Genomic DNA, 20,506 nt, shown 5'->3' on the forward strand with positions numbered 1-20,506 from the left:
GTGATATTTTGTTATTGTTATTAGGTTTTAACTGTTAAAGGAAAAACAGGCTCAGGAAAGTTGGATAATTTGCCTGAGATACCATAGCTGATGTGTCAAAATTGGCCTTCACAAAATCAAACTCAGATGTGTTTTTTGATTTCTACCCAAGTATAAGGTCTTTGAAGTAGATTTGTTTAGCTTTGTGGAAGACCAGTTCTGTGTGGGTCATCAATCAAGAAAACATGTAGGAGCCTAAAACTTCAGGGCAGACTGGTTCCGTAAGTAGAGGGCTTGCTGGGGGCAGGGGAGGCTCTGAGCGGCCTGAGTGCAGACACAGCGGAGATGCTTGTTCTCTGCCAGCCCTTTCTGGAGCAGCTGTCATGTCTGCAGTTGCCAGAGGGGTCTGGGCAGCGGGCTTGTTAAAGGGGGTCTACTTAACATGCACCTGATGGATGTTAGGAGAGCTGTTTTTGTAATTAGTCACCCAGATATATATATATATTAGTAAAATGCCTTTTTATAAAAACATTGGTGGTTTATTTCTCACATGAAACTTTTTTTTTTTTTTTTTTTAATTAGGGCCGAACTCATGGCATATGGAGGTTCCCAGGCTAGCGGTGAATTGGAGCTATAGCTGCCGGCCTATGCCTCAGCCACAGCAATGCAGGATCCAGGCCACATCTGTGACTTACACCACAGTTCACGGCAACGCCAAATCCTTAACCCACTGAGGGAGGCCAGGGATCGAATCTACAACCTCATGGTTATTAGTCGGATTTGTTTCTGCTGCACCACAACGGGAACTCCATCGCACATGAAACTTTGATAAAGAGGACACAAAATAAGGATCATGAAATAAGCCTCAACTCGGTAGGCATAATGATCTTTCCTGTGTTTTTATATTTTAGAGATGCTGGGAGAGAATTTGCTGTTCATACATCATCTGATTAAACTGAAGGAGAGTTTTCACACTCCACTGTGGGTCCAGAGCCTGACTGTCTAATATTTGACTTTGGGGCTTATTCTGAGTGCACTGGAAAGCCACTGAATGGTTTCAAGCAGAGCAGTAACATCATCTGATTAGTGTTTGTGAAGAGATTTCTTGACTCCTGAGTAGAGATACCTGGCAGGGAGAGGAGCCAGTGTTAGAGCTGAGAAGCATCATTTTATACTAAATAATCACCAGAGTAGAGGCTTACATTTAAATGAGAATGCCATTATCTTAGAGTGAAAAATACCTATCATTTGAATTGTATATTTGGGTGGACTAGTAGATTCTTAGTTTATCTGAGGATGCTCAATAATTTTTTAGTACTGATTATAAAATGCAGCCAGGGTTGGGAACTTCCGCCTTATCTTGGGGAAAAAGAGAGATCTTGGGAGTAAGCTTGGGAGAAGTGAAAAGCTTTGGAGAACCTGAAAAGTATATGACTCTTGTTTCTTCTCTTTTGAATCTTATTTTCAAATTCATATGTTCAAATGTCTGAATGTTATGGTTGTATGAATTTAGTAACATTAAACTTTATGCAATTCCCACTTACCCAGATTCTTCTAATTCATTCTTTCCCTATCTTCCTTTTTATAAAAAGAGAAGGGGAGTATTGAGAATGGATGAATGTAATATAATTTGATAAGAATTTGCCAGTGTTTACAGAAGAATCCATCTCTCAAAAATTCTTAAAACCATTTCTAAGACTAGTTTCATTTGACCCATTTGAAAATATATTTGTATGTGTCTATATAGACACACATTTAGGAATTTGAACAACTCTGTTACTGTTAGCTACTTAGCTGCATTATCTGGAATTTTGGATTAAGATTGCTGCTACTTCCTATAATTGGATAGAAGAACATGTAGCTTTTCTTTCTTTCTGTAGGATTTTGTGCTTCATTGATGAGAATTATATCTTTATGCTATTTACACAAAGGAAACAAATTATTTGTATTAGGATGAGAGACTTATAGTAGGGGTGAGAAGGAACACAATGACTAAAAATTATTACAGAAGCACTTTTTTGTTTCTATAGATTACAACGTATAATCCTGAATTGCTAATTTATTGTTTGATTAGTTGGATTAGTTATAGCTAAAAGTTCTTTTTCTTGTTGGGAATGACAGTAGGGAATGTAGAGAAGGTTCGAAGGCATTTGGGGTAACCAAACACAGTAGTTACGGCAACGATACTGCCAGGATTTAATGTAGCTGGTACAATTCAGGGCTCTTTGTGCACGTTTAGGATCACGTTTCTGTTACTCTATCCAGTAATATAGGGTAGCAGACTTTGTTGAATGTCATGCCTTCAACACTGAGGTGCCTTTTTTCTATTCTATTCATAGTGGTAGTCGCTCCTCTAAAACGTTTAAACCAAAGAAGAACATTCCAGAGGGTTCTCACCAGTATGAGCTCTTAAAGCATGCAGAGGCTACGCTTGGCAGCGGAAACCTGCGGATGGCTGTCATGCTTCCTGAGGGGGAAGATCTAAATGAATGGGTTGCAGTGAACAGTAAGTAGCCTTCTGTTTCTCAGTAGACTCTCGATTTTAAATTAGGTTAGTAGCCTCATTGTAGGTGAGTACTGGGGAGCTATGTATTCTAGAATTTAGCTAGTAACCTAATATGAGAATATAGTGATAACTCAATCCACTTTAACCTTTATAGTAATTTATTTCTGAATATGGAGTTAGTGAAATTCTTATCTCCTGTTACAATACAAAGCATAGATATAACCATCTTCATTGGAAAAAAATGGTAATAGCAGCAATTAATATTTATGAAACACTGTTTAGCACTCTGCTGTTCTTTCTACCTGGATTATTTGTATTTGTTTATTTAATTTTTTATTGAAGTTTAGTTGATTTACAATATTCATGTATATAACAGTGATTCAGTTTTTTATAGATTATCCTCCATTTAAAGTTATTATAAAATAATGGGTATATTTCCTGTGCTGTACAATATCTCTTTGTAGCTTATTTATTTTATACATGGTTTGTACCTCTTAATCCCCATCCCTATTTTGCCCCTCTCCCAACTGGAAACCACAGTTTGTTCTCTATATCTTTGAGTCTGTTTCTGTTTTGTTATATTCATTCATTTGTTTTATTTTTTCGATTCTGTGTGTAACTGATATTATGCAGTATTTGTCTTCTTGTGTCTGACTTACCTTTTACCAAGCAGAATGCCCTCCAGGTCCATCCATCTATCCATTGTTGTTGCAAATGGCAATATTTCATTTTTTGTTATGGATGAATAATATTCCAGTGTGTGTGTGTGTGTGTGTGTGTGTGTGTGTGTACATACCATATCTTCTTTATCCTTCATCTGTTTATGGACACTTAGGTTGCTTCTATATCTTGGCTCTTCCATATGCTACTGTGAACATTGAGTTGCATGTATCTTTTCAAATTAGTGCTTTCGATTTTCTTCCATGTGGATTATTTTATTTCATCTTTACAACTTCATGATGTAGGTACTGTTAGCATTTGGCTTTGAAGTATTGGATTATAATTTTTTTCTTATTTATAGTAATCTTCCCAAGTGATACTTGAGGAAGGGAATAGGTTGAGGCTAGACAGATATTTTTGTTCACTGACAGTGATTAAGTAAACATTTCGGGTACTTAAAAGAGTGAAGGGGATTTGTTGATAAGATTGGCATCTTAATGGCCTTTTGGCTTCAGTTTACTTGCCAGATGAAGACAAATGGTAGAAGATGAGAAATTTTACAAAATCAACAACTAGTCTTACAGCCAGACATCAGAGCCTGGTTTTGAACATTCTGCTGCTAGAAAGAGTGTTAGCTTAAAGAAGATAGACAGTTCTAGGTTTTGGAAAGAGCCAGATGGATGACTTATAATTAATTTATGTGGCACAGAATCTTGAGGCCCTATCTTTGTAGAAAAAACCCAGCAGTTTTTAAGTGCCTGCTTTACAGTAGATACTTTTTTTTTTTTTTAAGCGCTCTGCAATAAACCCAGCTTTAAAGGGAGGAAGCTGAGATGCAGGGATGTTAAGTAACTGAACCATTAAGTGTAGGAGTTGGGGTTCAAAGCCATAGGCTATCTTCTACTCACGTGGTGGGTAAGGCAAGATTTACTAAGTTGCAGAGTCATTGCTTAGTAAGTCTTGACTCATGGAGAAGTAAGAGGGCAGAGGAAAATTTATAGGATCAAATTTAGTGTAATGCTTATTACTGCTCTACTTTCATCTGTAATTAACTTTGACTCCTTTAAATCAATTTTTAAAATTCTTTGCTCTAGAAAGTCTGAATTAAAAAAATAAAGTGCAGCTTATGGGTAGTTAATGGAATGAAAGAAGGTATTAGGATTGCATAAATAAGAAGGAACAGAAACTTAGCTGGAAGTAACCATATGTGGTGTTCGTTCTTAAATATGTGGATAAATATATTCTTTCTGCCTGAGAAACTTAAAAAGATATATTTTCCCTAGGGAGCATAGGCAATAGGGTGTGAGACTCTGGCTGGATAGACATCAGTGATTCTGCAGTACTTCTTGTATGTTTCTTGAGTTAATTTGTACGAAGTTCTTACTGACTTTTTGCTTTATATTAATAGAAAGCTACATTGAGGGGAAGCCGTTTGCTTCCACAATTTATAATTCCCTTTGTAAAAACAAAACCCTAAGTGATATTTTCCCTATTACCCTGTAAACTCGATGAGGATATGGGATTGAGTCAGTTTTGTTACTTATTCTTAGAGGCTAGCATGGTTTCTCACACATCTAAAGGTTGTACCCATACACTGTTTGGGAATAGGTACAAGTATTCTTTGTTTGGGCCCGAGTTATGTGGAGCATACTTATGCTATACTCTAGGATATTATTATTATTTTTTTTTTCTTTTTATGGCCACACCTGCAGCAGAGGGAAGTTCCCAGGCTACAGGTCAAATCAGCTGCAGCTGGGGCCTAATGCCACAGCCACAGCATTGGTGGATCTGAGCTGCATCAGTGGCCTACACTGAAGCTTGTGGCGATGCCAGATCCTTCACCCACTGAGCAAGGGCAGGGGTTAGACCTGCATCCTCACAGACACTATGTCGGGTTCTCAACCCACTGAGCCACAATGGGAACTCCATGAATCTTTTTTATAAAGGGCCAGATAGTAAACATTTTAGGCTTTGCTGGCCATAAGGATTTTATTGTGTCTTTTCACCTCTGCTGCTATAGCACGGAAGTTGCCATAGAAAATATTTTCCCAAATAAATCTTTCTATTCCAATAAAACTATTTACAAGAAAAAGATAAGAAAAAGAGATAAAAACAACACCAAAACAAACAAACAAAAAGAGATAAAAACAAAACAAAAGCCAAAAAAAACTATTTATAAGAACAGGTGGGAGTTCCCGTTGTGGCACAGTGGTTAACAAATCTGACTAGGAACCATAAAGTTGCGGGTTCGATCCCTGGCCTTGCTCAATGGGTTAAGGATTCGGCGTTGCCGTGAGCTGTGGTGTAGGTTGCAGACGCGGCTCAGATCTGGTGTTGCTGTGGCTGTGGTGTAGGCCGGCAGCCACAGCTCCACTTAGATCCCCTAGCCTGGGAATCTCCATATGCCACAGGTGCGGCCCTGTAAAGACAAAAGACAAAAACAAAAACAAAAAAAAAAGAGGTGATGCACCAGATTTGGCCTATGGTCATAGTTGGCTAAACCCTGATCTGGGGTGGGTGGGACTGAGATTATAGTATATGAATGTACAATTATTTTTCTAGTAGAGGAGAAAAATAGACTAAGAAAAATAATCCTGAAGAACGTAAGAAAGAAAATAAAGAGAATCATGTAATAGGTAGAATAAATAGATAGCAAATAGTAAGATAGTAAGTCGAAGTCCAAGTATTAGTTATTGTATTAAATAACTTTTATTGAACAAAATGCTTCAATAAAAAAGACAATGATTGTGGAATTCCCGTTGTGGCACAGTGGAAACGAATCTGACTAGTATCCATGAGGATGCAGGTTCGACCCCTGGCCTTGCTAAGCGGGTCGGGGATCTGCGTTACTGTGGCTGTAGCTCCGAGTAGACTCCTAACCTGGAAACTTCCATATGCCACAGATGTAGCCCTAAAACAGCAAAAAAAAAAAGAGGGGGGGGGGGGGAATGATTGTGTCAGGATGATTATAAACAAAACAAATCTAAATTTTTAGAGACATTTCATTTTATTTTATTTTTTGGCCACACCCACAGCATATGGAAGTTCCTGGGCCAGGGATCGAACCCAAGCTGCATCTGTGACCTATACCACAGCTGCAGCAACACCGGAGCCCCAACCCACTTCACTGAGCTGGGGTTGAACTGGCAATGCCACAGAGACAAGCTGGATTATTAACCCACTGAGCCATGACGGGAGCTTCTTATTTCTAAGAGACACATTAAGCTGCTCTGTTGTCTGTGGCAGCTTCTATGCTATAGCAGCAGAGGTGAATAGGCACAATAAAATCCCTATGGCCAGCAAAGCCTAAAATGTTTACTGTCTACTATCTATGCTTTAAATAGATGTGAACACTAATTTAAAGAAAGATGATATGTCATGTTAATATAAGAGAGTAGACATCAAGGCAGAAAAACATTAATAAAGAAGGAGATTTTATTGTTTGTAATTTTTATTATTTTTTTTCCTTTTTAAGGTTGCACCTGTGGCATATGAAAGTTCCTGGGCTAGGGGTCGAATTGGAGCTGCAACTGCTGGCCTATGCCACAGCCACAGCAATGCCAGGTCTGAGCCACATCTGTGACCTACGCCAATCCTTAACCCAACATCCTTACAGACAAGATTGGGTCCTTAACCTGATGAGCCACAATAAGAACTCTAAGAAGGAGATTTTAAAATGAAAAATGGCTCAGTTCACAGAGAATATATAAAGTTCTGAATATGTCTTTAATAATACATATTACATCAGAAATATATTAAAATCAATTGCCTAAATGAAAATAAGAAATAGAAAATCCATGGTGATGGGAGATTTAATTATTCCTCTCTCAACAATGTATAAAAAGTGTAGAGGAAAAAAAATCAATAAGGAATTTGAAAAATTAAAGCAGCTCGATTAACAGACTTCACTTGAGGGACATATGATCTAAGCACCTCAGATTATAAAATACACACTTTCAGAAATTGAAAGGATTGCAATTATTTAATATAGTTCTTTGACAGTAGTGAAATTCAGCCAGAAAACAACAAAAAATGAGGAAATCTGTCTGTATATGTTTGCAAATAGTAAATCTCAATGGAAATTGGAAAATATTTTGAACTAAAAAAAGATAATAAAAATATTATATGTGAAAACTTGTGGGATGTGGCTAATGCTGTTAGAGGGAAATTAAGAGCCTTACTTATGTATATTAGAAGAATAAAAAGTATTAAAAATGATCAACATCACTTTCCAGAGTTGAGAAAAACAACAGCAAATTAAGTACAAAATTTAAAAAAGTATCAGTAATGATAAGAGTAGAAGTTAATAAAATAGAAAACAAATGTAATAAAGAAAATCAACAAAAAATAAAATAAAAAATGATAGATCTTTGGAAACTCTAATAAAATTAACAACCCTTGGTAAGACTGATCAAGAGAAAGTGAGAGAAAAGACAGCCAGTATCAGGAATGACAAAGTAATTATCACTACAGATTTTATACAGCATTAAAAGTCATAAGAGAAGTTCCCTCGTGGCTCTGGTTACATGGGTTCGATCCCTGGCCCAGGAACTTCTGCATGTTTCAGGTGCTGCCAAAAAAAAAAAGTTGTAAGAGAATATTATGAAAAAGTTTCAAGTTTATGCTGGTAAAATCGAAAAAGCACATATATACATATGTATATATATATGTATATATGTGTGTGTATATATGTATGTATATGTGTGTGTATATATATATGTGTGTGTGAGTGTATATATATATGTGTGTGTGTGTGTATATATATATTTTTTTGTTTGTTTGTTTGTTTTTTGGCTGTTCCTCTACAGCGAGCCAAGCCACTGCAGAGACAATGCTAGATCCTTAACCACTGCAACATGGTGGGAAATGTTTGGCAACATCTTCTCATAGGCTTATTGACCATCTGGAAACTTTTTTTTTTTTTGGCTTTTTAGGGCTGCACCTGTGACATACGGAAGTTCCCAGGCTAGGGGTCGAATTGGAACTGTAGCTGATAGCCTATGCCACAGTAATTGCAGATCTGAGCCATGTCTGTGACAAACATCCTTAACCCACTGAGCCAGGTCAGGGATTGAACCCTCATCTTCATGGATACTAGTCGGATTTGTTACTGCTGAGCCACAATGGAAACACCCTGGAAACTTCTTTTGTGAAGTGCCAGCTTAAAACCGTCTAACATGTTTTACTCTGTTGTCTTTTTCTTAGTGATCTGTAGGAGTTCCTTATATATTCAGAATACAAGATTTTTATTGATTGTATGTGTTGCAAATAATTTCTCCCACTCTCTATTTGCCTTTTTATTCTCTTAAGAGAGTCACTTAATAAACAGAAGCTCCTAAATTCAGTGAGCCAAAAATTATTTGTTTGTATACTTTTCACCTGTTCTTTGTAGAGGAAAGAACACTGATAGATCTAACATTCTACTGGAATAAAATATTCTGTTGGAGTAAAATTAAAATTAAAATTTTTAGGAGTTCCCATCATGGTGCAGCAGAAACAAATCTGACTAGGAACCTTGAGGTTGTGGGTTCAGTCTCTGGCCTCGATCAGTGGTTAAGGATCTGGCATTGCTGTGAGCTGTGGCTTAGGTTGCAGGCGCAGCTTGGATCCTGTGTTGCTGTGGCTGTGGTGTAGGACGACAATTGTAGCTCCGAATGGACCCCTAGCCTGGGAACCTCCATATGCCACGGCTGTGGCCCTAAAACAAATAAAAATAAAAAATAAAATTTAACTGTTTACTTATAACTGTTATTTGCTTTGCAGCTGTGGATTTCTTCAATCAGATCAACATGCTTTATGGAACAATCACAGATTTTTGCACAGAAGAAAGTTGTCCAGTGATGTCAGCTGGCCCAAAGTAAGACATGGTTCATGATCAATTCTCTTTTTTGATTTATCTTATAGTTCTTAGATAAGAAGAAAATTTCTGACCTTATAATTTCTGTATTTAGCATTTTCTTCAGTGATAGACTAAAGACTAATATGGTAAGATCAGATTCCTTAGCCTGAGCTTTATGGTGCTCCCTATTGTATTGTCCTGTATCCTGCCTTTCTTCTGTATGCTTATGCTTCTAGTCTCTCCAAACTAGATTATTGGAAATGCCTCTATTTCTTTTTTTTTTTTTGGCTGTGCCCTTGGCGTGCACAAGTTTCCGGGCCAAGGATCAAACCTGAACCATGGCAGTAACAATACTGCATCCTTAACCTCTAGGCCACCAGGAAATTCCTTTGTTTTTTCAAAATTGAAATATGGTTGATACACAATATTAAGTTCAGGTATGTCTCATAATGAATTGACACTTCCATACATTATGACATGATTATCATAAGTCTAGTTACCATCTGTACCCAGAGTTATTACAGTGTTATTGATCATACTCCTTATGTTGAATGTTATATCCCTATGCCTTGTTTATTTTACAGCTGGAGGTTTATACATTGAATCCCTTCACCTGTTTTGTTCCATTCCCACCCTGCTTCCCTCTGGCCTTTTGTTCACTGTATCCATAAGTTTGTTTTCATTGTTTTTTTTGTTGTTGTTGTTGCTTGTTTTTTCTTTGTTTTTTTGGGCCACACCTGCAGAATGCGGAAATTCCTGGGTCAGGGATTGAATCTGCACTATAGCAGTGACCCAAGCCACAGCAGTGATATTGCCAGATCCTTAACCTACTGAGCTGCCAGGGAACTCCCCATTGTTTATTTTTTAGAGTTCACATATAAATGAGATCATATGGTATTTTTATTATTCTGCCTGGTTTTTTTTTTTTGGTCTTTTCTAGGGCTGCACCTGTGCATATAGAGGTTTCCAGGCTAGGGGTCTAATCAGAGCTGAGACTGCCAGCCTATGCCAGAGCCACAGCAACGCTAGATCTGAGCTGCATCTGTGACCTACATCACAGCTCTTGGCAATGCCGGATCCTTAACCCACTGAGCGAGGACAGGGATCAAACCCAAAACCTCATGCTTCCTGGTAGGATTCGTTAACCACTGAGCCACGACAGGAACTCCTATTCTGCTTGTTTTGATTACTATAGCTTTTTTATTTTTTATTTTTTTGCTTTTTAGGGCCACACCTGCAGCATGTGGAGGTTCCTAGGCTAGGGGTCACATTGGAGCTGCAACTGCTATCCTACACCACCTACACCACAGCCACAGGAACAAGGGACCTGAGCCACATCTGTGACCTACACTACAGCTTATGGCTACGCTGGATCCTTAACACACTGAGCAAGGCCAGGGATTGAACTTGAATACTCATGGATCCTAGTTGGGTTCGTTAACTGCTGGGCCACGAAGGGAACTCCTACTATAGCTTTGTAGTATAGTTTGAAATAGGGAGTATGATATCTCTAGCTTTGTTCCTCTTTTTCAAGATTGCTGTGACTAATTGGAATTTTTTTATATTTCCTTACACATTTTAGAGTTACTTTTTCTAGCTCTGTGAGATAATGCCATTGGTATTTTGATACAGATTGTACTGAATCTGTAGATAGCTTTGGGTAATATGGTCATTTTAAAAGTAATGATTCTTAGGAAGTTCCTGCTATGACACAGTGGGTTAAGAATCTAACTGCAGCAGCTTGGGTTGCTGTAGATGCACAGATTCAATCCCCAGCCCAGCACAGTAGATTAAGAATCCCTGGCTTAGGAACTTCCATATGCTGTGGATACAGCAAAAAAAATAAATAAAAAATAAAATAAAAACAAAAGTAATGATTCTTGGTATTCTGTGGTGGCCTGGCAGTTAAGGACTTGGTATTGTCATTGCTGTGGCTCAGGTTCAATTTCGGGCCTAGTTACTTCTGCAAGCTGTGGGTGTGGCCGAAAAAAAAGACAAGATTCTTCCAATCTGTAACCAAGGTATATCTTTCCATATGTTAGTATATTCTTCAGTTTTTTTCAATAAATATCTTATAGTTTTCAGAGAACAAGTCTTTACTTTTTTGATTAGATTTACTCCTACATATTTTATTCTTTTTGATACAATTGTAAATGGGATTTTTAAAAATTTCTCTTTGGGATAGTTCATTATTAGTGTATTACAATGCAACAGATTTCTGTGTATTAAATTTCTGTCTTGCAGCTTTACCGAATTCATTGATGATCTCTAGTAGTTTTTTGGTAGTGTCCTTAGGATTTTCTTTTTTCTTTCTTTCTTTTCTTTTTTTGCTTTTTAGGGCTGCACTTGTGGCATATGGAAGTTCTCAGGGTTGAATCAGAGCTAAAGCTGCCAGCCTACACCACAGCCACAGCAATGCAGGATCCGAGCCACATCTGTGGCCTACACCACAGCTCATGGCAACGTTAGATCTTTAACCCACTGAGCGAGGCCAGGGCCAGGGATCGAACCCGCATCCTCATGTTTCCTAGTCGGGTTCGTTAACTGCTGAGGCGCAAAGGGAACTCCAGGATTTTCTATGTTTAGTATCATGTTATCTGCAAACAGTGACACTTTCACTTATCCCTTTCTGATCTGGATTCATTTTATTTAGTTTTATTGTCTGATTGCTTTGACTAGAACTTCCAATACTATGTTGAATAAAAATTGCCAGAATAAGCATCCTCATCTTATTCCTAATCTTAGATGAAATGCTTTCAGCTTTTCACCATTGAATATGATGTTAACTGTAGGTTTGTCACAAATGGCCCTTATTATGGTGAGATATGTTCCCTCTAAATCCACTGTTTAAAAGTTTTTATCATTAATGGATGTTGAATTTTGTCAAAAAGTTTTTCTGCATCTGTTGAGATATCATATGATTTTTATTTTTCAGTTAGTGTATCATACTAATTGATTCGTAGATACTTAGCAACCTTGCATCCCTGAAATTAAATACTGCTTGATCATGGTGTATGATCTTTTTAAAGTATTGTTTGATTTGATTTACTAATATTTCATTAAGGATTTTTGCATCTATGTTGGTGATACTAGCCTCAAATTTTCTTTTTATATAATGATTTGTCTGGTTTGGGTCAGAATGATGCTGGCCTCATAGAATGAGATAGGAAGTTTTCATTCCTCTTTAATTTTTCAGAATAGTTTGGGAAGGACAGGTATTAATTCTTTAAGGTAGAATTTATCTTTAAAGCTATCTGGTCCTGGACGTTCCTATTTTGGTGCAACAGAAACAAATCTGACTAGTATCCATGAGGATGTGGGTTCAATCCCTGGCCTCGCTCATTGGGTCAGGGATTCAGCGTTGTTGTGAGCTGCAGTGTAGATCACAATCAAGGTTCAGATCCTGTGTTGATGTGGCTGTGGCTTAGGCTGGCAGCTGTAGCCCTAAAAAGAAAAAAAAGCCATCTGGTCCTGAACTTCTGTTTGTTGGGAGGTTTTTTTTTTTTTTAACTGATTCAGTTTCATTAATAGTAATTCGTTCATATTTTCTATATCTTCCTGATTCAGTCTTGAGAGATCATATGTTTCTAGAAATTTATCTGTTCCTTCTAGATTGTTCATGTGATTGGCTGTAATTGTTCATCGTAATCTCTTATGATCGTTTCTGCCTTCTCTGATATTGTTTGTAACTTTTTCACCTTTGATTTTATTTATTTGGGTTAATTTTGTTTATTCTTTTCAAAGAACCAGCTCTTGGTTTCCTTGATCTTTTCTACTGGCTTTTTTTTTCAATTTTTTAATGTGAAGTGTAGTTGATTTACAAGATCATATCAATTTCTGCTGTACAGAAAAGTAACCTACATTCCTTTTCTTTTATTATCTTCCATCATGGTCTATTCCAAGAGATTGGATATAGTTCCCTGTGCTATACAGTAGGACCTCATTGCTTATCCATTCTAAAAGTAACAGGTTTTTTTTTTGTTTTTTTTGTTTGTTTGTTTTGCTTTTCAGGGCTGCACCTATGGCATATGGAGGTTCCCAGGCTAGGAGTTGAATTGGAGCTGCATCTGCTGGCCTACACCACAGCCACAGCAACATGGGATCTGAGCTGAGTCTGTGACCTACACCACAGCTCATGGCAATGCGGGATCCTTAACCCTCTGAGCAAGGCCAGGGATCAAACCTGCATCCTCATGGATACAGGTCAGGTGTGTTACCGCTGAGCCACAGTGGGAACTCCCTAGATGTAACAGTTTGCATCTCCTAGCCCCAAACTCCAAGTCCATCCCCTTGGCAACCACAAGTCTGTTATCTATGTCTGTGCGTCTCTTTCTGTTTTGTAGGTGGGTTCATTGCGCCAAATTTTAGATTCCGCATGTAAGTGATATCATATGGTATTTGTCTCTTTCTGGCTTACTTCATTTAGTATGAGCATTTCTAGTTGCATGCATGTTGTAAATGGCATTATTTTGTTCTTTTTTAATGGCTGAGTAGTATTCCTTTGCATACGTGTACCACATCTTCTTAATCCATTCATCTGTCTGTGGACGTTTAGGTTGTTTCCATGTGTTAGCTATTGTGAATAGCACTGCAGTGAGCATAGGGGTACATGTATCTTTTTGAATGAAAGTTTTGTCTGGATATATACCCAGGAGTGGGATGGCTGAATCATATGATAGTTCTAGATTTAGTTTTCTGAGGAACCTCCATACTGTTTTCCATAGTGGTTGTTTTTTTTAGTATTTATTTATTTATTTAATATTTATATATTTAGTCTTTTTAGGGCTGTACCCTCGGCCAATGGAAGTTCCCAGGCTAGGGGTCAAATCAGAGCTGCAGCTGCCCACTCACACTAAGGCCACAGCAGTGCAGGATCCAAGCCACATCTGCGACCTACACCACAGCTCATAGCTGGATCCCCAACCCACTGAGTAAGGCCAGGGATCAAACCCATGTCCTCGTGGATACTAGTCGGGTTCGTTACCACTGAGTCATGACGGGAACTCCCCGTTTGTTTGTTTAATTTTTATGGCCACACCTGTGGCATATGGAAGTCCCCTGGGCCAGGTATTGAATTTAAGCCACAGCTGTGGTAATGCCGGATCCTTTATCCCACTGCTTTGAGCCAGGGATTGAATCCATGCCTCTTCAGTGACCTCAGCTGCTGTGGTTAGATTCTTCACCCATTGCACCACAATGGGAACTCTATTTTTTTTTTTTTTTGGTTTCTATTTAATTATATCATGTTCTGTTCCTCTATTTTGTTTCATTTTTCTAGTACTTTGGGTGTGAGCTTAGATTATTTGAGGTTTTTCTTATTTCCTGAGGAAGGCTTGTATTGCTATAAAATCTCCTCTTAGAACTGCTTTTGCTGCACCCCATTTATTTTGGATATTATATCTTCATTTTCATTAGTCTCCAGGTATTTTTTGATTTCTTCTTTGATTTCTTCAGTGACCCATTGGTTATTGGGTAATTGCTGTTTAGACTCCACCTGTTGGTAATTTGGTAGATTTTTTTTGAGTTCTTTCTACGTTACTATTTATTTTTATCATTAACCAAGAAATGAATATTGTGGAATTTGTAGTTTATAACTTCATACCATCATGATGGAAATAAATTTCAAAAAGAGTGGACTGTCAAAGGTGGAATAAAAAGGTTGGTGGGGGAGTTCCTGTCTTGGCTCAGTGGTTAACAAATCCGACTAGGAACCATGCGGTTGCAGGTTCCATCCCTGGCCTTGCTCAGCAGGTTAAGGATCCAGTGTTGCCATGAGCTGTGGTGCAGACGTGGCTCGGATCCCGAGTTGCTGTGGCTCTGGTATAGGCCGGCAGCTACAGCTCTGATTAGACCCCTAGCCTGGGAACCTCCATATGCCACCGGTGCGGCCCTAAAAAGACCAAAAAAAAAAAAATTTGGTTGGTGGGGTTTATAAGATGAAGTCATCTTAAGTATAAACATGACAAGAGAAAAGCAAGGAATCAGGAAGTCATAGTTATAAACCTTAGAAGCATAAGCAATATGCAGTTGTCCTAATTTTCGAAAAGCCTGAGGACACTGAAAATTGATATTTTTTATAAAGCTTCAGGATATTGAAGCTGATTTTTTTAATTTGTTGTGTTTGGTTTTGACTTTTGCATTTAAAAATGAATATAAAGGAGTTCCCGTCGCGGCTCAGTGGTTAACGAATCCAACTAGGAACCATGAGGTTTCAGGTTCCATCCCTGGCTCTGCTCAGTGGGTTAGGGATCCATCGTTGCCATGAGCTGTGGTATACGTCGCAGACAGACACGGCTCGGATCTGATGTTGCTGTGGCTGTGGCGTAGGCTGGTAGCTACAGCTCTGATTAGACCCCTAGCCCGGGAACCTCCATATGCCGTGGGAGTGGCCCTAGAAAAAGGCAAAAAGACAAAAATAAATAAATAAATAAAAATGAATATAGACAGCTAAGAATCATTAACCAAATAAAAAACATGATTGTGAGAGAAAGGCAAAATGTTAAGGTTTCTTAACATAGGGAGAAAACATGGATAAGTTCTTGTCTTTAAGTGAAGACTAAGTAATAATGGCTAAATGTCCTACCATTCATATTCTCTCTCTCCTAAGAGGATCAAACAAGAATAGGCTTAAGTCACACTTGAGACTTTAGTTTTATAGTAGGGAAGCTCTCTTGACTGTGAAAGATTAATAGTGGGAAAGGATGCCAAGAAATGTTGGGGAATCTCCTCTTGGAGACCTTCAAAGTAGGCTTTTGACATTCCTCCCTCTTGCTCAGTGTTGGCAGTAAGGTATGCTGTCAGAATATTTGTTCAGGTATATCCTATTTAAGATTTACTGTTCAAATGTAATTTAGGCTATGATGAAATAGAAGGCATCCTTATTTATCCTATCTCAAGGTAATTTTCATTTTTTGAAATACCCTTTTGTATTTTTCCAGTATATTTTCTTTCAGCTCCTTTGCTAGGCTACCCACCTATTATTTTGTCAGTCCAAACTCTGGGACACAATTAAAAAAACAAAATTGATTAAAAGAGAGAGGCTAAGTGGCAGAAGTAACCTGTTGGAAACTAAAAAACTAAATGCTAGTACAGTTTAGACATTTGTGTACATTGGAGTTTCAGCTCCATGCTTATTCCTTATCTTAAAAATCAGGTTTTGTGCATGTGTATGTAATTAACTGTATTAGTGATCTGTTGTACAGTTTTTAACAAATCTGCCTTTTCTATTAGTCTTTGTTCCTTGAGAATAAAGTGTCTTTCATATTAGTGTTCCTTATTCAAGGATAGTATTCCTTGACACAGTATTTCTCACATGGTAGGTGCATATTAAACATGTATTGTACCAAAGGATAGTGCCTTGTTAATACCCGGATACTATAGGCATCTTTATTTGGGTGGCCAGTTTTTCTCAAAGGGCATGTTTATTTCCTCAACCAAATATACTCAAATATTGAACCATTCTCTTCTTCCTTCATCTTACTTTGGCATTTCTGTGTCATTGTCTCTCCTTAACCCAAAACTTAAAGCCTCAAGTTAAAAAGAATTGTAGTGCTTAAGGATAAATGTTTTTTGAGGAAGAAAAATAGTTGTAAAGATTAACTATGGTTATTATAGATGTGAGAAGTAAGCTAGGGTTTCTATTATGAAAATTTATTAATGTGTGTTATTCTAAAATATAAATGCTATAGATGAAGGAAAGCTCACAAAAAATGAGTTTGGTAGGATCTGCTTAGTTTGGATCCTGATAAATGCAAAATAGTCCAATAGTAATTTTAAAATGCTAAATTTGGTGTTCCTCTTGTAGCTGCACCGGTTAAGAACCCGACCAGTATCCATGAGTTTGTTGGCTTGATCCCTGGCCTCGCTCAGTGGGTTACGGACCTGACATTGCCATGAGCTGTGGTGTAGGTCACAGATGTGGCTTGGATCTGGCATTGCTGTGCTGTGGTGTAGGCTGACAGCTGCAGGTCTGATTTAGCCTCTAGCCTGGGAACTTCCCTACACCACAGGTGAGGCCCTAAAAAGAAAGAAAAAAAAAAAAAGGAAAAACAATGCTGAATTGAAGTACTAAAGGCAAAAAATCCTTCTTTGGAGGAGATTATTTAAAATATGTCCCGAATACATTCACAATAAACATACATATGTAATATAAAAAATATACATGTTATGTATAGGTATATACTGATATTCTGTGTGCTTTTTATGTTTCCAATGCAGATATGAATATCATTGGGCAGATGGAACAAACATAAAGAAGCCTATTAAGTGCTCTGCACCAAAGTATATTGATTATCTGATGACGTGGGTTCAAGACCAGTTGGATGATGAGACATTATTTCCATCAAAAATTGGTATAGTTGTTTTGTATAACTGCGATCCATCATCATTTATCTAATTTCTCTTGTTTTTAAGGCTTATTTGCTCTGTATTCCAACAACCATGTTAGATTACCGTACCTATCAAAATATTTCTAGTCTTATATACATAAAAGTTTCTTTTTCATACCAAATTTATTAGGAACATTAAGGTAAACCTCATTACAATTTTATTTTATTTTTTCTTTTTTTGTCTTTTTAGGGCCCTACCTGCGGTATATGGAGGTTCCCAGGCTATGAGTCAAATTGGAGTTGTAGCTGCCGGCCTACATCACAGCCACAGCAACGCCAGATCTGAGTCACATCTGTGACCTACACCACAGCTCATGGCCTCCTTATAATTTTATTTTATTATTATTATTATTATTTGCTTTTTAGGGCCGCACCCACGGCATATGGAAATTCCCAGGCTAGGGTTCAAATCAGAGCTATAGCCGCCGGCCTACACCACAGCCACAGCAACACAGAATTCAAGCTGCATCTGTGACTTACAGCACAACTCATGGCGATGCCGATCCTTAACCTACTGATCGAGGCCAGGAATTGAATCTGCAGCCTCATGGTTACTAGTCGGATTCATTTCCACTGAGCCACGACAGGAAGTCCTCCTCATAATTTTAAACAATTAAGATCAGTGTATCTCGGATAGAGCAAACCTGGCCTGTGTTAGGGAAAAAAAAGAGACTGGACATTTGGTAGGTAGCTAGTATTATTTGCCGCAGTCATATCCATTTCTTTTTTAGGAAGGGAATTTATATGGCTTTAAAACCAATTTATATGGCTTAAAACCAATTATATTTGTGGCAGAGAGACCCACAGTGTGAACCTTAATAGACTGTGAGATCAAACTAGGTGAGAAGAAAACAAGATTTGAAGACTTGCTCTGTTATCAGCTGAGTGACTTTTGCTTTTTTTTTATTTGTTGATCTTAGGAAGGGCTGACCTTTCAAGTGGAAATTGTTTACATTTAGATAGTTTATATGATTTTACTGTGTATTAATTCCTTACAACTGTGTTTCCTAAAAAACTTAAGAATTTGCTCTTTTTCAACTTTTTTTTTTGTCTTTTTGCCTTTTCGAAGGCCGCTTCCCGTGGCATATGGAGGTTCCCAGGCTAGGGGTCTAATTGGAGCTGTAGTCACCTGCCCACGCCAGAGCCACAGCAACACGGAATCCAAGCCGCGTCCGCAACCTACACCACAGCTCACGGCAACGCCCAATCCTTCACCCACTGAGCAAGGCCAGGGACTGAACCTGCAACCTCATGGTTCCTAGTCAGATTCGTTAACCACTGACCACGACGGGAATTCCTTTTTCAACTTTTTGACTATACTTTATGCTTTTTTAGTTTTGGAGAGAAGGATGTGGTAGAGGAGATAGCAGGAGACAGCAGTGTAAATAGTTGCTGTTATTAACTGGTTTTTTTTGCCGTTTCTAGGGCCGCTCCCTCGGCATATGCAGGTTCCCAGGCTAAGGGACTAATCGGAGCTGTAGCCGCCAGCCTACGTCAGAGCCACAGCAATGCCAGATCCGATTTTGTCTGTGACCTGCACCACAGCTCATGGCAACGGTGGATCCTTAACCCACTGAGCAAGGCCAGGGACAGAACCTGCAACCTCATGGTTCCTAGTCGGGTTCATTAACCACTGCGCCACGACTGGAACTCCTAACTTTATTTTAACCAATTTCAGACTTTAGAAAATTTGTAAGAATCATGCTCAGCATCCCTCTATTTCCTTCTTCTGAGTTCTTTAGTTGCCGACATTTTAACACATTTGCTCTCTCTCCCTCTCTTCTCCCCTCCTCACAGTCTGTCTGTGAGAGTAAGTTGCATAGATGAAACCCCTTTCTTTATCTATATGTGCTTCAATGTGTATTTCCCTAGAAAATCACAGGAAAATTGTCAAACCAGGAGATTAACACCAATACAATACTCTTGTCTAATTTATAGGTCTTTTTCCAGTTTTTCAAAATTTCCCAGTCATATCCTTTAAAGTATAAGAAAGTCTTTGGCATTTGTTTTCATTCAGTGTTGTGTCTCTTTAGCCTCTTTAATGCAAAATATATGTACTTGAGTCTTTTTTGGTCTTTCATATCAGTGACTTTTTTTTTTTTTTGGCCATGGTATGCAGTGGCTTGATATGGGATCTCAGTTCCTAGACCAGGAATTGTACCTGGGCTGCAGAGATGAAAGCGTCAAGTCTTAACCACTAGACCACCAGGGAACTCATGATAGTGTCATATTTGAAGAGTGTAGGCATACTGTTCTTTTGGGTTTTTTTGTCTTTTGTCTTTTTAGGGCCACACCCCCAGCACATGGAGGTTCCCAGGCTAGGGGTGGTATCAGAGCTGCAGCTACCAGCCTACACCACAGCCACAGCAACTCGGAATCTGAGCCCTGTCTTTGACCTACACCACAGCTCATGGCAATGCTGGATCCTTAACCTACTGAGCAAGGCCAGGGATTGAATCCTAATCCTCGTGGATACTAGTTGGGTTCGTTGGACACTGAGCCACGATGGGAACTCCAGCATGCTATTTTATATAATGTCCCTTTATTTTGGTTTGTTTACGTCTTCTTGTGACCTGTGATATTTTTAAATGTGCAGTAGGCACTGTGGTGACATTGAACCCAGCAGGACCAGTATTTGGCTTAGGTTTTGCCAACCTGGTTCATGTGGTCAGTTTAACAAAGGATATAGAATTTTGTATTTTTCTAGTTTTCTATTTATTTAATGCTGTAAAAGTGCTCTAATTCATGAAACAAGTATCTCTAATTGAGCAGAGACCACAGCTGATTTCATGATACATGTAGACCTGTAGTAGTAAAGAAATAATTTGCGTAGAAAAAAATGCGAAAATATATCACAGGCATTTTATTTTTTAAAGATACATCTCTTTTTTTTTAGGGCCACACCTGCAGCATATGGAGGTTACCAGGCCAGGAGTCTAATCGGAGCTACAGCTGCCAGCCCACACCACAGCCACAGCAACGCCAGATCTGAGCTACGTCTTCAACCTACACCACACTCAGGGCAACGCCGGATCCTTTATTCACTGAGCGAGGCCAGGGATCAAACCCTCAACTTCATTGTTCCTAGTCGGATTCTTTCCCTCTGTGCCACAATGGGAACTCCTATCACAGGCA

At 38.5% G+C, this 20,506-nt stretch overlaps 1 protein-coding gene across 2 annotated transcripts in view; it reads left to right on the plus strand.

Annotated features, from left to right (window-relative positions):
• The window catches only part of MOB1B (MOB kinase activator 1B), a 50,467-nt gene that overhangs the window by 22,477 nt on the left and 7,484 nt on the right, over window positions 1-20,506 (plus strand). For both annotated transcript variants that reach the window (XM_047798956.1, XM_047798957.1), the window contains exons 2-4: window positions 2,319-2,485; window positions 8,909-9,002; window positions 17,202-17,335. In XM_047798956.1, coding sequence (XP_047654912.1) covers window positions 2,319-2,485; window positions 8,909-9,002; window positions 17,202-17,335 — 395 coding nt within the window. The remainder of the gene's footprint in view (window positions 1-2,318; window positions 2,486-8,908; window positions 9,003-17,201; window positions 17,336-20,506) is intronic.

Source organism: Phacochoerus africanus, chromosome 10, assembly GCF_016906955.1.
Source record: "Phacochoerus africanus isolate WHEZ1 chromosome 10, ROS_Pafr_v1, whole genome shotgun sequence".
In the NCBI taxonomy this organism is placed as follows: domain Eukaryota; kingdom Metazoa; phylum Chordata; class Mammalia; order Artiodactyla; family Suidae; genus Phacochoerus; species Phacochoerus africanus.